Below are 19,242 nucleotides of genomic sequence, written 5' to 3' on the forward strand. Positions count from 1 at the left end.
ACTGTTGCAGATATTTAGTTGAAACCTGGGTGAAATTGAGAACTAATTATGTACATTTAATCAAAAAAGCCACCAAGCTATTGTAAAATAAAGTTGACTAAAACAATCAAATTGAATAGTTTAGCGCTGTGAAATTAGACACGGGATATTAGTCATATCACATGTAGTATTGTGCTCAGGGGAAATATCACTGATCTCATATCGAAAGATAATATCATGGGATGACAGAGGAGGTAGAGCGGATATCAATAACCGAAAGCAGGGGTTGGTTGAACGGGTAGCGTAAGCTTACTCCATGACATCTGGGATTTTCCTTTAACCGATCTGCTCTCCATTGGGGTGGCAGGTAGCCTAGTGGTTAAAGCGTTGAGCCAGTAACCGAAAGGTTGGTGGATCGAATTCCTGAGCTGACAAGGTAAAAATTAGACGTTCTGCCCCTGAACAAGGCAGTTAACTGTTCCTAGGCTGTCATTGTAAATCAGAATTTGTTCTTCACTGACTTGCCTGGTTAAATAAAACATCTACCCTTCCACCTATCCATGTCACCCTTTTTTATTCTCCTAATCTTCCCTTTCCTCCAATTTTGTCTCATTCTTTCCTCTGCCACTGTCCCGTCTCCTATTCCTCTCTCCGTTTCTTCTGCCCTCTGTCTTCTTCCCCTCATCCTTCCACCTTCCACCTTCCTCCTCCCTCCCCCCCACGGGCCCTGCTGCTGTCATTGAACCTGTTGAAGTTTGCTAATTAAGATCCCATTCAAATTCATCATACCATTTGGACAGCGGTCCAGCAGACACAGGATAAGAGGGCTCCCGTCACCGTGACAACGGGCGCTAATGGAGACAGTGGACTGGGCGGATGGGTGGTGATGATGCTCCTCCTCCGAGCTACTTAACACCATGGCTTTGATCTGGCCCGGCACTCACTCCTTCTGTCCTGTCTGCTCACTGCACAGCTGAGGTGAGATATACACTCTACATCTCTATCTGTCTCTCTCTACAGCTCCTGTCTGTCTCTGTCTATTCTGTGTTTATTACTCTCTCCTCCGAATGGCATTACCATTGCTTTGTAGCGCTTGTGAAAAGTTTTAGTGAGTCTCTTATCACATTACAGATGTATTTATGCAATTGTGATTTATATTCATGTTTCTAATTGGCAAGGAGATTTACGCCAGTTTACCAATTTATCCACTTGCAACAGTCAGTTGAACTAGAGCAAAACACAGTATTAACAGAAAGGGGTTTTATCAAGTCAAAATCAACTTTTAACTGAGTCATTCAAAGCTAGACAATCTCAGACTACAGTTTCCCTGATGTGTTGAAGTCCCTTATTGACATGAGCATAAATAATGGATCTATGTGTGTCCAGACTGAGACTGGGCTGTGTTATCTGATCTGGGTCCAGACTGGGAGAAAGAGGATAAGAGAGAGAAGAGGAGGAGAAGATGTCTACAGGCTGTGGCTGTGTGAGGTCGCCCCCGGAGACAGCGGAACACAGACTGACGGGTGGACAGGAGCACCACTGTGAGTATCTGAGAGACAGAGGGGAGGGGGAGGGAAACAGAAAGAGAAAGGAGAGAAAAGGAGAGAGAGAGAGCAGATCTCCACTGGGACCAACCAACACAGTGACAGATGGTAAGACAGCAGCCAGGTCTGCTTACTGTCACACAATGCCTCTGTGTATTCGTGATGGGGATTACGTATGTGTAGATTCACACACGCACGCACGCACACACACACTATGAAATACCACCACTTTACACAACCACATACTGCATTATATCTGTATGGAATCGAATACGCAATACTATTCTTTGAAACCACAAGTTTCCGTGCCATTTTTGTGACTATCTCATCAATAGCAACAAAACAACACGTATCTCATAGTTACTGTATAAATATAAATAACATGTATGTTATATTTCTGTGTAACAGATCAGATAGTGGAGCCTGTGAGGACCCTGCTAGAGGAGGGGGCAGGGATGACCAGAGCTGTGCAGGGGAAACACTGTCCTGAGGCAGTGCACCCCGAGGAGCAGCCACATGAGCAGGAACTGAAGAAACCACGCAGGAAAGACACGCCCGTCCTCAACACTCCTCCACTCATACCAGGTCAGTCTCACTCTCTTGTGTTACTGTTAGAGACTAAATGAGACTTGAAGTAAACTGTAAAATAGTGGTTTGGCTTAATATGTTGACGTAATGTACAAGATGTGTAAGTAACCTCTATGCTTAAATTATGGACAGTAATGTATTTATACGGGTGACATTCTGTACATTGTGACCTTATAAATTGATGTTGGTGTCGTAACAGATTCTCAGTATGAATCTTTTACCATTCTTTTTTATGTGTTGAGTCACTTGCCTTCCTCAGGTGTGAGGATGGTGAAAGGAGAGAAGAGAATGATTCACATGGAGGATGAAGAGAAGGATGGAAAGAACTAGAAGTCATTGGAGGAGAGATTCTTGCCTACAATTTTTTGTTGTTGACATCGTTGTTTCCTGTTGTCACATTACTAATATGTAGCCTATACATGTTTATTAAAAGTAGCTCTACAATGTGTGGCTGTTATCTTTCATAAACAAGGTATAAAGATGTTGTCAATGCATGCATTCAATATAATATACTGTATTTAGCCAAAGGTTGCACCGTGGCCATTACAATGTAGAAAATAGCATATATCTTATGGAAGATGCAAAAACGTTGGAGAAAACAATAGAATGCAAAGTCAAAGTTACTGGTTTCCATCTGTGGCAAAGTTTTCCCTAAATGGTTATGTCAAATCCAGCTCCAGAACCAGCCTAGCCAGCTGGCTATTCTTTTGAATATGGTGCAGTTAAAAAAAACCCAGCAACAACAGATGATGCTAGCTAGCTAGCTAGCTAAGGTTAGCATGCTAGCTATCTACACTGACAGCTGTCAGTTCCCTATTTGTTGATGTTTCTCCAGTCCACGTCGAAATCACCATGACGTTCTTTCCCACCCCCAATTCTAAAACATCTATAAGTAGCCTGCCTCATTCATCAGAGGTGCAACCTAAACAAGCATTCTTGCTCTAGGGCAGAGAAGAAGAGGCAAAGCGAGAGGTTTTAATCTGCCCAAATCTGTTTGTGTAAATAAGCCTACGAACTGAATAACTTTTGTATGGAAGTCAATAAGAGTATCAAATTTGGACAACAAAAAATGTAATCGCTAATTTGCTACAAGAGGCTTATTTGATTTAATAGAAGTTTCATAATGGTTAGGTTGTTACGAATGCACTGATGTAAGTGGACGCAAAATGTGTTAATATCAGAGTTGTACTTGTTGTCATAGAGATACAGTATATAGAGGACTCATTATGGATCTAGCCGTTTTAGCATGGACATTGCCATTGAGGACTTCCACAATTTTAAAATAGTCAACTGGGTCGCTATTCCGAGCCAGAGAAATCAGCCAATGAAGAAAATGTACTACTTTAAAATAGAGAGAGCCTCAATGGTGCTGCCCATGCTGTCCCAGATGCTATAAAGGCACAGATGCAAAGACGAGTCCTCTATGGCCTATTGTTCATGTGCTTATCTGTCCTCTCATGGGCTAGAATGGTCCCATCTGATCTCTCCTCCTCCCACGTGTTCCATCTTTGACATATATTTCCATTGTTAGAGCGATCACTTGACTATCTTGTCAATATAATAGACAATATCTAGGGCAGGAATTACATCTGGTGGGTTCCTTTAAAGCTAGACTAGCTTTAAAGGACCAGTAGAGGGCTGGTGGGAGGAGCTACCGGATGACAGGCTCATTGCAATGGCTGGAATGGAATAAATGGAACGAAGTCAAACGTGGTTTCCATATGGTTGATGTGTTAGATACCATTCCATTGATTCCCTTCCCGCTATTACAATGAGCCCGTCCTCCTCTAGCTCCTCCCACCAGCCGTCACTGATACAGACACAGCGACAGCAACATAATTGGACAATAGAACTCACAGGGCTGCGCTTGCTTTATTCAGATTTGCATTGCGTAGGCTTGCACTATTCAATTGTAGGCCCAATAAAAAAGTTACTCAATGTCTATGTCAGCTATTATGTTTATTGATTTATTCCAGTTAATATTTCATTGGGGAAAAAGTCTAGGTAGCCTAGTCAGCCCAAGTTTGAATATTTACCAAATTTGATCTCATTAACATTTCTTTGTAACACAAACAAATGAGCTATAAATAGAAAATATTCCCACATAGTTTACCCTGGTCAGAGGGACAGGGCATAGTAGACGGTATGCAGTTGGTGTTGTTAGTAGCCTACATTTGATCAGACTGCAACACAGCATGCATGCAACACAGCATGTCAGATCGCTAATGTTTAGGTGTAGGCAGCTACAACATTTTTGTAAAGAGTTTTTGCTTGTGTCTGACTGGAGTGATGCGTTATCCCCTTTGCTAAATAAATACCGGAGGAAAGTGGAGAGTGCCTTAAGCTTTGTGCATTGTGCCTGGCCCGCGCGACCTTGCAATTTTCTTGAATCTGATTGGTCAAGACAGGCACGCAGCACTCCGATGTGAAGGACAAATTGTGCACGAGTAGACAAACCATGAAGCAAAAATCTGTAAAAAAACAACAACAAATAAACAGCACTTTGTGCCTATTTTGTCAATATTAAATTAAATGAAAAGTGGTGGGGCGCTGCCCTACCTGATTTAAAAGTGCTGGGGCAAATGCCAGCTCACCACATGTTTTGTAGCAGCCCTGGTCCTTATTGCTATTAGCCCATAGAGACGCATTGACAGATAAATGAAAAGGAAATATGTTTTGAAGTGTCTGTCTTATATCTGAGAGATATAAGAAAGCTCAGAATTCATTTTTTTCATGTGGAAATGCCCTATTGACTTCCATTAATTTTTCTGGCTCTGAACTGGGTTCCCTTAAGTCATGTCTTGTGAGGCTTGTACGTGTTTGCGATAGTCTTAGCTTTCAATCGTGGGGTAGCCCAAACAGTTCGGACACTACAGACAGAAGTTGGCACATTGTGGTACCAAGTCCCGTGAAGCTTGTGGGGGTCTTAGAGCAAAACAGAGAACACAGGTCTAGTTTTGATTTACAAATAACCTTAATTCAATGTGAAATCCACAAAGAATTTCACCATGTCGTTGGATTTAGGTTCAAAGTTGGGTGTAAAAAAAGCAATAATTTCCTTATGTTGATTTACTTTTTTTCAAATCCAATCAGTCTTCCACATTGATTCAACGTCAACACATTGCATTTTTGTTGCTGAAATAAACATGGAAACAACGTTGATTCAGCAAGTTTTTGCCCAGTGGGCACCATCATTTTTCGTGAGTGTCTCAGCTTTCCATAGTGGTGTACATTCGTTTCTAGCCTAAACCGTTTGTACTCTGCAGACGTTTCCGTGAAAAGACAGATTTCCGGGATGTCTCCTGGTCTGATAAACACTACTGTAGCTCTACCACCCTCCACCGCAGTAGCGGAAGGCCAACATCAGTGGATGTGGTGGATTGAGCCGCGCCCATGCAAAAAAAATGATTTATCTAGCTTAAACAGACAGATTGCGACAGGCATTGTTTTATTATGCTAATTCGATTTTTGTGCGGGCCACGACTCTAGTTAACCTATGTCACTTTTGTTTTCACATGGCTCATGCCCGGGAGGCAGCCCGGTTCCAAATAGATTGCAATCAATGCTAACCCGGTTCACCCAGGGGGGCGGGGCATGCCCGTGGCATTAACCGAATCCCCTCATATGGCAATGGCTTATTTGCATATAGGCCGACTGTAGCTCAGATTGGTTATGGTTCACAGGTCTGTGTAGAGTCTGGGCCTGGACAAGACTGACACGTTTTTATTATTTTTTATTTACAAGGGAGTCTATTAATTGCCCAAATTTTCACAAATACCTGACTCAACGTCATTCCCAAACATAAAAACGTCTTCCAGGGGGGGGGGGGTAGATAAACATATTTTAACAAGATTGAATGGGTCTATAACACTGTCAGTTCCTCTTTAACTACTATATATAAAATCATAATTGAATAATCTATTGTCTAGGTACAGCTTTGCCTTGTCACCAGTATAAGTTTAAGTGAGAACAACGTGGGTTGCAACATCTACAGATGTCATTTCCCGTGAGGTCGCTTCCTGTGAGGTCTCTTCCTGTGAGGTCACTTCTTGTGATGTCACTTACTCCAGCGCAGGGAGATGCTTTGAAGCTTCCTGACTCTGCTCCTGGGGTCGATGGGCCTGCCCTCGGTTCTCTCCCTCTCTTTCTCTCTGGAGGGTAGTGCTAGGTGAGAGTTGGCACAGTAGCTGGGTCTCTTGTAGTAGCGAATCAGGTCATAGCCCTCCGAGCCTGACAAGTCTGCAAAAGAAAAGGTCACCATGTCAGTTGTCAGGGAAAAACCATCGTCAAGGTTTTTATTTTGTTTATTTTATACATGGACACATCTCTATCCTCATATGCAGATACAGTATATGTGTGTGTGGTGCAAACCTGGGTTAAAATACTATTTAAGGTATTTCAATTACTTTCAAGTATTTTTTTTTGAAAGACAAGTAGTTGAATACTGGAATGTATTTGGAAATACACCTGGAAAGTATTTGAAAATAATTAAAAAACACTGACTCAAATACACTCCTATTTTCAAATCCAGACATTTGAAAATAGTATTTGAAATAAGTAATTGAAAATACTTTCAAATATTTCCAATATAAGCAGTTGATTCAGTCCACATTATTTGAAAATACTAAAAAAAACACAGCAAATAATTTGTTAAATAACAAATAACGAAATACATGTATTTGAACCCAGATCTGATGTGGTGCTATCTATTGTTTATTCTATTATTTTGTAAACCATTGTAGGGTACTTTTATGGGTTATTCTGTTATAGGTAGTCTGGTGTTAGACCTCACACATACAGTACTGACAATACAAACATCTTGTGTGCTTACTACATAATAGGTTTTACAAAAAGTTTTAAACTGGACACAATGAAGACACTGAGTCGTGATCTGAGCCCTTTGAGTTCAGATTTATTGTCACAACAGTGCACTAACGTAGCGTTGGAACAAACACCACCACATGGCCTGCTGCACAGTTTGTTCTTGGTGTGTGATCAATAAAATCTTCAATTCAAACAAAATAAGACAAAAAAAGTGGGAAAAAACATGAGGACAACCGGTTTGATGATTACCAAATGAAACCCCTTTAAGCAATACTCACAGAAAAAAAGTATACATCGTTATGGCTTCAAATACATAAAGTAAGTGCTGTGAAAAAGTATTTTCCCCGTCAGATTTTCTTTTTTGCATATTTTTTACACTGAAAGTTATCAGATCTTCAACCAAAACCTAATATTATATAAAAGGGACCATGAGTGAACAAATAATAAACCATTTAGACATATTTATTTATTAAAGAACGTTTCAACACCCAATGCCCCCGTGCGAAACAGTAATTGCCCCCTTATACTCAATAACTGGTCATGCCACCTTTATCTACAATAACTGCAATCAAATGTTTTCTGTAGTTATCAATTAGTCTCCCACAGTGAGTGGAGGAATTTCGTCCCACTCCTCCATGCAGAACGGCTTCAACTCAGTGACATTTGTGGGTTTTCAAGCATAAACTGCTAATTTCAGGTCCTGCCACATCTCAATGGGTTTGGCCGGCAGGGATGTTCTTGTCCCATCGCGCACTAGCGACTCCTGTGGCGGGCCGGGCACAATGCACGCTGACATGGTCGCCAAGTATACGGTGTGTCCTCCAACTCATTGGTGCGGCTGGCTTCTGGGTTAAGCGGGCGTTGTGTCAAGAAGCAGGGCGGCTTGGCAGGGTCGTGTTTCAGAGGACACACGGCTCTCGACCTTCGCCTCTCCCGAGTCCATACGGGAGTTGCAGCGATGGGACAAGACAGTAACTACCAATTGGATACCACAAAGTTGGGGAGAAAAAAGGGGTAGAAAAATATAAAATAAATATAACAGAATTAATGGTTCCTTCAATAATGGCAATGCATCCAAGTCATGATGTAGCAAAGCATCCCCAAAACATCACACTACCACCACCATGCTTGACCGTTGGTATGAGGTTCTTAATGTGGAATGCTGTGTTTGATTTCGCCAGACATAACAGGGCCCATGTCAGCCAAAAAGTTCTACCTTAGACTCATCTGTTCATAGAACATTGTTCTAGAACTCTTGAGGATCATCCAGGCGATATTTTGGCAAACTTGAGATGAGCATTCATGTTCTTCTTAGTGAGCAATGGTTTCCACCTTGCTACTCTGCCATGAATCCCATTTTTGCCCAGTGTATTTCTGATGGTGGAATCACAAACACTGACCTTAGCCGAGGCGAGAGAGACCTAGATATCCCTGGATGTTTTTCTAGAGTTCTTTGGAGAGATTTTGGCAGGACAGCCACTCCTGGGAAATTCACTACTGTCCCAAACATTGTCCTGTTGGACAATATGGCTCTGATTGTGGTTCGATTGAGCCCCAGAGCCTTAGAAATGGCTTTGTAACCCTTTCCAGACTGATAAGCATCAACAACGTTTTTCTGGAGGTCTTCAGGAATTTGTTTTGATCGTGGCATGATGTGCCTCTAAAACCTGTGCTCTGACAAATTCAATCTGATGGTAAGGACCAAAAAGTTAGTCAGATTTATATTAGGCAGTGCTGGCCCAAATCAGGGCTGGTTGTTAACCGAAGGACTCAAACAGCTGACTGTAATTATCCCTTTAATTGGGTGAAATTAACTGGGGGGCGGCAATAACTTTTTCACACCTGAAGAGTGCATGTTTGGTTACCTAATTTTTTCTCCCAGACTCCCTCTATATACCACTACAACCAGTGGAGGCTGGTGAGGGTAGGACGGCTCATAATAATGGCTAGAACGGAGCAAAAGGAATGGAATCAAACACATGTTTAATGTATTTGATACAATTCAACTTATTCAGCTCCAGCCATTACCACGAGACCGTCCTCCCCAATTGAGGTGTCACCAACCTCCTGTGACTACAACCCATAAAAAGATCTGACCAAATTCATTGTGAAAATGTGCAATACTGCAGAAAATCAGACAGGGCAAATAGTATTTCACGGCACAGTAAAAAAAACTGAAATAAGGGGGATATATGTCGGGGAAAAAACAAAACAAGATGAACATGGTTTCGTCTATAGTGATTTCATCCCAGGGTTTGCTGATGAGTTGGTCATAGAGAAAGTGGGGGTCACAGAAATTACTATACTGGCACTACTAAACTGTGTGCCTCAAATTTACTGTACTGGCAATAGGTTGTTATCAATAACGTCATACTTCGATATCAACCTATACTAACCCCTAGCAATAGAACATAGAAGCATACTGCACTTCATATACCCACTCACACACCAATTCACAAAAAACTATGACCTATAGATTCTATACTCACCTATCACCTCATTTACACATGTCCATTTAAACCCTTCACACACAGTATGTTGACCGATCAAAATGTAAATATCTGACAATATATGACGCTGTTTCAGGAAGGCATGAGATTGCTGGTTTTGAGTTGAAGTAAAGGGAGCAAATTCACAAAGATTGCATGTCATAAAATAGTAAACGAAGGCGTGAGAATGGGGCCATAAAAATGGGTCTGTGCATGTTTTTACGTTCTCCAGGGATTCTTCACTATGACATTGTTCCACAGTCCAGATAACAGGCATGACTAAGTACGATTTCGAATGACAGAACTAGTACCACAGGGTAGCGGTCAGATACAAATATATGTAATGGTAAATCAAATTTTAAAAAAGGTAACACAGACCCTATCCCTTTGTATCACAAGAAACAACATGGAGAAATCATGGAAAGGGATAGCTGCCACAGAGTATTTACAATCACTCAACACTGACAAGATCTTGTGCTGAAATATGTCACAAAAGCTTGCAAGCTAGCTAGATTGAGACATATAGACTGTTCTACAGGGCAACACTGAAGTGAGTAGTGAAGACATATCTATTTTAAGGCAAAGATTCTTCCTTCTGGAGCAAAATAAATCATTTTGAGGAGCTTAAAACAGAAGTATTTACCCTTTTGTAGATTGAGTTTCATTTGAACTCTAGCATATCTATAATATCTGTTGTTTTTCTATCTTTGGTCAAGGCAACAGGAATTTCTACACAGTGAACCTGGAGGCCATTTTGGAAAACCCCAAAGATGACCCAGTCAATACTGTACATGTACTATAAGTCTGCTTCTTGAACACAACATTAAATATTTTGATTCTTTACTTTCTACATTTCATTACGTGTAGTAACCTAGAGTTTGTTCTGTTTGTTTCGTTTTCTGTGTTTTACTTTGTTTTTGAGATATAATAATTCTGTTAATGCTAAATTAATTTATTAACACAAAAAAATTAAATTCTATTTACATGCTGTGAATGATTTGTAGAAAACGTATGTATTGGTAAATCAAGATGGATCAATCGGATTCCACGTTTGTTTCAACAAAGTTTTCACATCACAGTTGAACGTTGAGTGGGAATTAACTGACTCTCTCAACCCAATTCTTCTCCTCATGCTGGGAAACTCTCATGCGTTGTATGCACCAATGCATTTGATAAAGAAAGACTTGAGGATATGAGGATATTGTGTTGAGCTGCAGTGTCTTAAAATAAAGTCAGAAGAAGTCCTGGAGTTGAAGTGCAAAGCGCAAATAACCAACTCATAATGACAAATTCACACTACTTCGAAATAATGAAACATTAACCCACTCATCCATGTCATCGGGGAGCAGAGATTCAGCAGAGACACTGTACATCAGAAGTCTTAGAAACATTACTTCTCTCTGTCGACCACATTAAGACATTCAAATGATAACTATACACAATAATTCATAAATAACATAGAAATGTTATGTACAATAAATACATATTATACTCTGGCAACCAGGAAACTCCCCTAGCTAGAAATGCCACGAACTAGAGAGAAAAGTAAGCAACGAAACCTAAGCACACATATGCAGTATATTTTGGCATTGTAACATGTTATAAACGGTTGATTTCCCCCGCCCCGTAAAAGGAATATGGTTGTTGTGCCTGGCTTAATAACAGTCGAATGATATCATCACAATAACGTTTTGATGGTTGGAAATCAATCAAACCTGCACTGTGGAAAACATAAATCACCTACAGTACATTGTAAAAAAGAATAACATGACATACTATTTAGAGACAACTTATGAATCAATCATGGTTCTCTGGACATAGTTACTTTTTTCTTTAGTTTTACAATAAACATATGGGAATTCTAATGCTAGAGAATCATAGATCAACACAATACATCATTATATTTATATACATTACCGTACACAATATTGTTTCTTAGTATTACTAAATATGTGTTATTTCTCTCTAAGAAGACGTTTCAATGATGAAGCCAATACGTTTCAGATTTCATATTTAGATTGTATGTTAACGGGTAACCATGACTTCATTCCACTTTATGTGACGTGTGCTAGTTAGAAAGTGCATTCTAGTTGCAAAATTAAATGGAAAAGCGAAACAAATCTAACAATCGTTTATCTTATATATTTTATGTATGCAATATAAACAAGACAAATGTCGTTGTACTTTACTCATGTACATCTCATGTACTTTACTCATTACTCATTGGGGCGGCAGGGTAGCCTAGTGGTTAGAGCATTGGACTAGTAACTGAAAGGTTGCAAGTTCAAATCCCCAAGCTGACAAAGTCTGTCATTCTGCTCCTGAACAGGCAGTTAACCCACTGTTCCTAGACTGTCATTGAAAATAAGAATTTGTTCTTAACTGACTCGCCTAGTTAAATAAAAATGAATTACACTGGTGGAAATAATAAAAACAGTTCTGTCACCAATCTTTCAACACCATTCTTAAATTGGCTGTTGTTTACATTTTGCTCGACACACACAGATGCACATCCTGTACAAACACAGAGAAGGTCTGAAGGTCCAAATGCAAACCAGGCCAATCTTCCATCCCCCAGAATGTTGCTGTGATGAGTAGGAGCAGAGAAAGATACACAGAGCAAACTAAAAGCTCCTCTGGGAGGGCCTAGCTAGTGTGGAGGCCAGGGCAACACAGGGCAGCACTGTCCTGTCTTTTAGCCTTACCCTCTCATGTACCAGCCTGTGCATGTGCTTGCCCCTCTCCAGTTGGAAGAAAGAGCCAATAGGTCCATCATGGCTCAGGAAATGGCAAAGGTCGCAATGTTTGTGCTAATATGAATCCAGCACATTTACCATGGTAACACATGGACCCGCAAGTTCAACTTTGATTTGGGAGAAAAAAGTGGACGGAAAAGAAGGATTCCACCAGAGACAGACACAAGTGGAACTACACTCTTAGAAAAAAGGGTTCCTAAAGGGTTCTTCAGCTGTCCCCATAGATAGAAGAACCCTTTTGGGCTCCATGTAGATCCCTCTGTGGAAAGGGGTTTTACCTGGAACCAAAAGCATTCCACCTGGAATCACAAAGGGTTATTAAAGGGTTCTCCTATGGGGACAGCCGAAGAACCCTTTTAGCATCTGAATAGCACCTTTTTTTCTAAGAGTGTAGTGTTGAAAAAAAAGAATACACCAAAATAAAAGCAGTACACATCCAGCAGAGGGCAATCTGGAACATTAGACAGAGAGAGAGAGAAAGGTGTCCCCTGGTAAATGAAGTCTTTGTTGGGGAACTGAATGGGCAGTTAGTTTGGATTGGACGTAGGAGCAGCCGCCACTGCTGCAGCCGCTAGAGACGCAGGTAAACTGTCATGGTTACTGTCGTCAGAATCCTCCTCTTCTGTATCTGTGGGAGGGGAAGAGGACATATGGCACACTTAAAACTTCCTGCTCCAACTTCCTGGTCTCCTGGACCGCTGCATGGCATGCTGGGAAGGGGGAGGGGTTAATGACAATATAGGCTGTGATCCACAGCTAAGGCGAGGCTGACGCAACAACCAATGGTTGCGTGCCACGTTATCGGCATTGACATCGACTGGCAAATTGCTATAACATATGATGTGGTTAGCTGATACTTAAATACCTATCAAGGTGTTATAAAATCTGTCAGGCGTCAGCAACGTCTACGCTCGTGGAGATCTGTCGAAACGACAGGAAAGCTGTAGGTATGTTATGACCCCAAAAATTGTACATGGTCACTTTCGTAACTGAGGTTGGGGGTGATGGTTTTGAGAGTCAGTTGTCAAAGTGTGTTAACAGCTAAATGAGAGCGATTGCGTTTGCTGGGAAGAATCGCTTTGAGTTTCAGAGATAAGTCTGATAACAAAAGAACATGTTATGTATAGAGGGACAATGACAAAGTCCCTGTCAGGCTGGAACAAGACTGTAGATAATGATCATTGAACACACGGTCACCATAGTAACGCGAAGGACAGACTCAGGGGAAGGGATAAAAGAAATCAAGGATAGAAAGAGGTGGCCTTTGAGAGGGAGGAGGTGGTGGAGGACGGCAGGGGTGAGTGAGCGTGTGAGTGAGTGACATTAGACATGTTTCCACAGGAGAGTCAGTCACAGTCCTGTTGCTGTCACATCATCGCCTTAGTCAAATCATTTTTTTTTCTGGATAGAAACTCGAATTGCAGGACGAAACTACAATGTTTTAATGTGATTTTTCCATGCCTTGTCATAACCCGAAACTGCTTGTTTTCTACTCTTCGCTTTAAAAAGAGGAGACGTGTATTTGATTGTGGAAACGTAGCTAAGGTTCGCCCTGAGGGGAAAGTAAATGCTGTTTTACCGTCAGAGGTGTTTTTCTCACTGTCATCATCTGAGCCAGAGTCAGTGTCAGGTGAGTCTAGGTCCTCTGGGACTTCCCCTGGAGTCAAATAAAACACTGTCATCAACCATCACAATGCCCCAGCACAAACCAAGCCAGAGACCACTGTCCACTAGACGCCTCACACATCCCCCAGACAGACAACACTGATTAAACAAAATAGTCACAGAGTATATAAAATACAGACTTATTGAAGAGAATAAGGAAGTGATATGTTCATAGTAGTCACGAATGTTGACACCACTGAGGATATGATAACAGTTTCAAAATGCAATTTCAAAATCAAAATCACATAATTGACCAGCAGAGGGCACTCTTTTACAACAAAATCATCAGGAGAGCAGCCAAGGATTCACCACTACCATTTCTGAAGCAATAGCAACAACAGTTTGAGAGCACCAAGAAGACCACCAGACAAACTGACTCAAACTTACGGTCCACCATATTCTAATCACTACTTGGCACTTTAAGTAGATGCTGTTCACAACTTCTTTAAACCAAGTATTATAAATGGAGAGCATATCTGTAGGAGCATGTAACTGACTGTAAACTAAAACGTACCGTTTTGCACTTGCTGTTTTTTCTCTGTGCTGGTGCTGCTGGTTTCAGGCTCCTTGGGGTCCAAGTGATTCAGCCCCGGTCCCGGTCCTGATGTTGTTGTGGTCCCGACGGCCCCCCCTGGGTCCTTATTCCCTTCCTCCTCTTTGGGCGCTTCCTCCACCACTTCCTTTTTCTCTCCCTCTGCTTGTGTACCTTCCTCATCTCCCTCTTTCTTTTCTTCCTTCTCTTCTGTCGTTCCAGGCTCTGTCTCCTCCTGCGAAGCCTTCTCCTCTGCTTCCCTTTTGGTTTTCTCCTCCAGATCTGTCAGAACAAAAACATATTTTGGATGTGTGAAAGAGCCCTACTCCACCTACTCCCTAACCCACTGAACCCCCAACCAAGCCCTATCCTGCGTAGGGTGTCTAATGTATATCTTAGCTGCTTGGATCTTCTTGGACTGATCATTCCCATAACCCACCTATTTTTTTGTTTTGCTTTACCATTAGCCTCCTGGGTCTCCATTTCTCTCGGTTCTGGTGCACCTCTTTGTTCCAGGACCAAACCCACCCTGACAAGCCCTCCCCTGCCTGGGGCTCTTCTGTACCTTTTGCCTCCTATGTCTTCCACTTCTCATCCTCCTCATTCTGTCTCATACCCTACTCCCCCAACCCACCAACCATGCCAGACCCTTCCCTGTGAGGGGTTGAGGGGCCCGAGCCCCAGTGTACCTTTAGCAGCCTGGGTCTTCCATTTCTCTCTGTTCTGGTGCACCTCTTCGTTCCAGGTGGCCTTGAAGCCCTTATGTTCGATGGTTCCCGGGGAACAGTTGAGTGTTCCGCTGCCCTCTGAGCCTGTGCTGATCACACTGGACCGCTTCCCATCCCCCACTGGAATACTGTTCAGACTGTATACAAAGAGAGACAAAGAATGTCATTCACCTGGCCTGTAACACACACCGTACATACCTACTGGGAATATGGCCACAGCAAACACTTGATTCCACAGTGACTTAAACCACAGAACAGTGGTTGCATACATTGGATATGATCCCTGCGGGAATTGAACCCACTACTGTGGCACACTTCTCTGACTGACCTGTCATACACCAAACAACGGATTGAACTACTGAGAATCTATTGAGATTCTACAGAGGGATTATATTGAACATGTGATTGGACATCACAGCCATGCTTAATGGATGTCTGAACTGAAAAACCTCAATTTGAGACATTGACAAAATGAGGTTTTACAGCCCAGTGATTCTAGTACCACTATAATCACCCTGCGTGTGTATAATGAGCATTATATACATAGACAGATGGACTGGGTTGCAGAGGCTGGGGTAAGAAGAGGAGGTGGACAGATGTGTCTGTTTGCAAACACGATCTGCAAGTGTGTGTCTAGCGGGCAAAGCTGGTTGGAATGACGTCATTACAACCACTTTACAACTAATGTGCGTGTGTGTGTGTTAGTGTGTGTGTGTTTGCGTGTGTGTGTGTGTGTATATGACTGTTTGTGTATGACAGAGAAAGAAAGTGAGGAAGTGTTTAAACCTCTTTATCCAGATATGCCTCGGATAAGGGAGAGAGAGAAAGAGAGAGAGAGAGAGTGAGAGAGAGAGAGAGAGAGAGAGAGAGAGAGAGAGAGAGAGAGAGAGAGAGAGAGAGAGAGTGAGAGAGAGAGAGAGAGAGAGAGAGACAGGGAGAAAGAGACAAATCAGGGGTGAGGAGGAAATTGGAGGGAGGGATGGATGAGCGTTCCAAGTAATGTTTATAATCCTTCTAGTCTGTTGATGATGATGCATGACTTTGTTGATGTAACAGCAGGACAGTTGTTGATCCCAGCTGATGTTGTCAGGCCTTATTTGTGTGTGTGTGGGGATGTGTTTAACTATACTTGAGGGGACCAGAAGTCCCCACAAAAATAGTAAGCAAACAAAAATGTGACCACCTCGGGAGATTTTGTTGGTCCCCACAAGGTCAAATACTATTTCTCTGAGGTTTAGGGTTAAGGTTAGAATTAGTGTTAGAATTAGGTTTAAGGTCAGGTTTAGTAGCTAAGGTTAGTTTTAGGGTTAGATTTAGGAATTAGGGTTAGGTTTCAAATAAAATAAAATTTTATTTGTCACGTGCCGAATACAACAGGTAGACCTTACAGTGAAATGCTTACTTACAAGCCCTTAACCAACAATGCAGTTTTAAGAAAAATAAGTGTTAAGGAAGTATTTACAAAAATAACAAATAACTAAAGAGCAACAATAAAATAACAGTAGCGAGCCTATATACAGTGGGTACCGGTACAGAGTCAATGTGCAGAGGCACAGGTTAGTCAAGGTTATTGAGGTCATATGTACATGTAGATAGAGGTAACTACCCTTGTAGTGCCTTGCGGTCGGCGGCTGAGCAGTTGCCATACCAGGCGGTGATGCAACCAGTCAGGATGCACTTGATGGTGCAGCTGTAGAACTTTTTATGGATCTGATGACCCATGCCAAAAATGTTCAGCCTCCTGAGGGGGAATAGGCCTTGTTGTGCCCTTTTCACGACTGTCTTGGTGTGTTAGGGCCATGATAGTTTGTTGGTGATATGGACACCAAGGAACTTGAAGCTCTCAACTTGCTCCACTACAGCCCCGCTGATGAGAATGGGGGCATGCTCGGCCCTCCTTTTCCTGTAGTCCACGATCATCTCCTTTGTCTTGATCATATTGAGGGAGAGGTTGTTATCCTGGCACCACACTGCCAGGTCTCTGACCTCTTCCCTATAGGCTGTGTCATTGTTGTGTCGTCGGCAAACTTAATGATGGTGTTGGAGTCGTGCTTGGCCATGCAATCCTGGGTAAACAGGGAGTACAGGAGGGGACTGAGCACGCACCCCTGATGGGCCCCCGTGTTGAGGATCAGCGTGGCAGAAGTGTTGTTACCTACACTTACCACCTGGGGGCGGCCCATGCTGAGCTGTAGTCAATGAGTAGCATTCTCACTTAGGTGTTCCTTTTGTCCAGGTGGGAAGGGGCAGTGTGGATTGGAACAGAGATTGCTTCATCTGTGGATCTGCTGGGGCGGTATGCAAATTGGACTGGGTCTAGAGTTTCTGGGATAATTGTGTTGATGTGTTGATGATGACCAGCCTTTCAAAGCACTTCATGGCTACAGGCGTGAGTGCTATGGGTCGGTAATCATTTAGACACGTTACCTTGGTGTTCTTGGGCACAGGGACTATGGTGGTCTGCTTGAAACATGTTGGTATTACAGACTCGTCAGGGAGAGGTTGAAAATGTCAGTGTAGACACTTGCCAGTTGATCAGCGCATGCTCTGAGTACATCTGTCTGGCCCTGCGGCCCTGTGAATGTTGACCTGTTTAAAGGTCTTACTTATATCGGCTACGGAGAGTGTGATCACACAGTCGTCCGGAACAGCTGGTGCTTTCATGCATGCTTCAGTTTTGTTTTCCTCAAAGCGAACATAGGTAGTTTAGCTCATCTGGTAGGCTCGTGTCACTGGTTAGCTCGCGGCTGTGCTTCCCTTTGTAGCCCGTAATTGTTTCCAAGCCCTGCCATATCCGAAGAGCGTCGGAGCCGGTGTAGTAGGATTCAATCTTAGTCCTGTATTGATGCTTTGCCTGTTTGATGGTTCGTTGGCGGGCATAGCGGGATTTTTACAAGTGTCTGGGTTAGACTCCGGCTCCTTGAAAGCGTCATCTCTACCCTTCAGCTCAGTGTGGATGTTGCGTCTAATACATGGCTTCTGGTTGGGGTATGTGCGTACGTCACTGTGGTGAGGATGTCATCGATGCACTTATTAATGAAGCCGGTGATTGATGTGGTGTACTCCTCAATGCCATCGGAAGAATCCCGGAACATATTCAAGTCTGTGCTAGCAAAACAGTCCTGTAGCTTAGCATCTGATTCATCTGACCACTTCCATATTAAGTGAATTACTGTTACTTCTTGCTTTAGATTTTGCTTGTAAGCAAGAATCAGGATAATAGAGTTATGGTCAGATTTGCAAAATGGAGGGCGATGGAGAGCTTTCTACGCATCTCTATGTGTGGAGAAAAGGTGGGGGTATTTTTCCCTCTGGCTGCACATACAATATGCAGATAGAAACGAGGTAAAACGGAGTTAAGTTACCATGCATTAAAGTCCCCGGCCACTAGGAGCGCCGCCTCTGGATGAGCATTTTCTTGTTTGCTTATGTCTTATACAGCTCGTTGAGTGCGGTCTTAGTGCCAGCATCGTTTTGTGGTGGTAATTAGACAGCTATGAAAAATATTAATGAAAAGTCTCTTGGTAAATAGTGTGGTCTACAGCTTATCATGAGATATTTTACCTCAGGCAAACAAATCCTAGAGACTTCCTTAATATTAGATTTCGTGCACCTGCTGTTATTGACAAATAGACACAGACCTCCACCCCTTGTCTTACCGGAGGCAGCTGTTCTATCTTGCCAATGGACCAAAAACCCAGCCAGCTGTATGTTATCCATGTCGTCGTTCATCCACGACTCGGTGAAACATAAGATATAGTTTATAATGTCTCTTTGTTAGGATAGTCTTGATCGGAGCTCATCCAGTGTTTTATCCAATTATTGTACGTTAGATAATAGTACGGAAGGTAGAGGCGGGTTACCCACTTGCTGTCGGATTCTAACATTGCACCGCGACCTACGTCCCCTATATCTCCATTTGTTCTTCATGCGAATAGGATTTATGCCCTGTCCGGTGTCGGAAGCAAATCCTTCCTGTCCGACTCGTTAACAAAACATCTTCGTCCAGTACGAGGTGAGTCACTGTTCTGATATCCAGAAGCTCTTTTTGGTCATAAGAGACGGCGGCAGAAACATTATGTTCAAAATAAGTTACAAATAACTTTTAAAAAACACACACAATAGCACAATTGGTCA

The 19,242-nt window shown here is 42.4% G+C and overlaps 2 protein-coding genes across 7 annotated transcripts in view; one reads left to right on the forward strand and one right to left on the reverse strand.

The window, feature by feature from the left end:
* Positions 1-726: 726 nt before the first annotated feature.
* On the forward strand, positions 727-2,559 carry ppp1r17 (protein phosphatase 1 regulatory subunit 17). The gene is made up of 4 exons (XM_029625951.2): positions 727-957; positions 1,366-1,520; positions 1,932-2,108; positions 2,371-2,559. Exons 2-4 carry the CDS (start codon positions 1,442-1,444, stop codon positions 2,439-2,441), a joined length of 327 nt encoding a protein of 108 aa, XP_029481811.1. The 5' UTR covers positions 727-957; positions 1,366-1,441; the 3' UTR covers positions 2,442-2,559.
* A 459-nt stretch (positions 2,560-3,018) lies between these two features.
* The window catches only part of pde1ca (phosphodiesterase 1C, calmodulin-dependent a), a 156,965-nt gene continuing 140,741 nt past the window's right edge, over positions 3,019-19,242 (reverse strand). For 4 of the 6 annotated variants that reach the window (XM_029626636.2, XM_029626635.2, XM_029626641.2 and 1 more), the window contains 4 exons: positions 15,067-15,242; positions 14,360-14,659; positions 13,760-13,837; positions 3,019-6,350 (listed from right to left, as the gene is read on the reverse strand). In XM_029626636.2, the coding sequence (XP_029482496.1) occupies positions 6,169-6,350; positions 13,760-13,837; positions 14,360-14,659; positions 15,067-15,242 (736 nt within the window). In that variant the 3' untranslated portion in view covers positions 3,019-6,168. Of the gene's footprint in view, positions 6,351-7,003; positions 12,809-13,759; positions 13,838-14,359; positions 14,660-15,066; positions 15,243-19,242 lie in introns of those variants that run through there. The other 2 variants (XM_029626639.2, XM_029626638.2) reach the window with 2 other exon arrangements.

This window comes from Oncorhynchus nerka, linkage group LG22 (genome assembly GCF_034236695.1).
Source record: "Oncorhynchus nerka isolate Pitt River linkage group LG22, Oner_Uvic_2.0, whole genome shotgun sequence".
NCBI lineage: Eukaryota > Metazoa > Chordata > Actinopteri > Salmoniformes > Salmonidae > Oncorhynchus > Oncorhynchus nerka.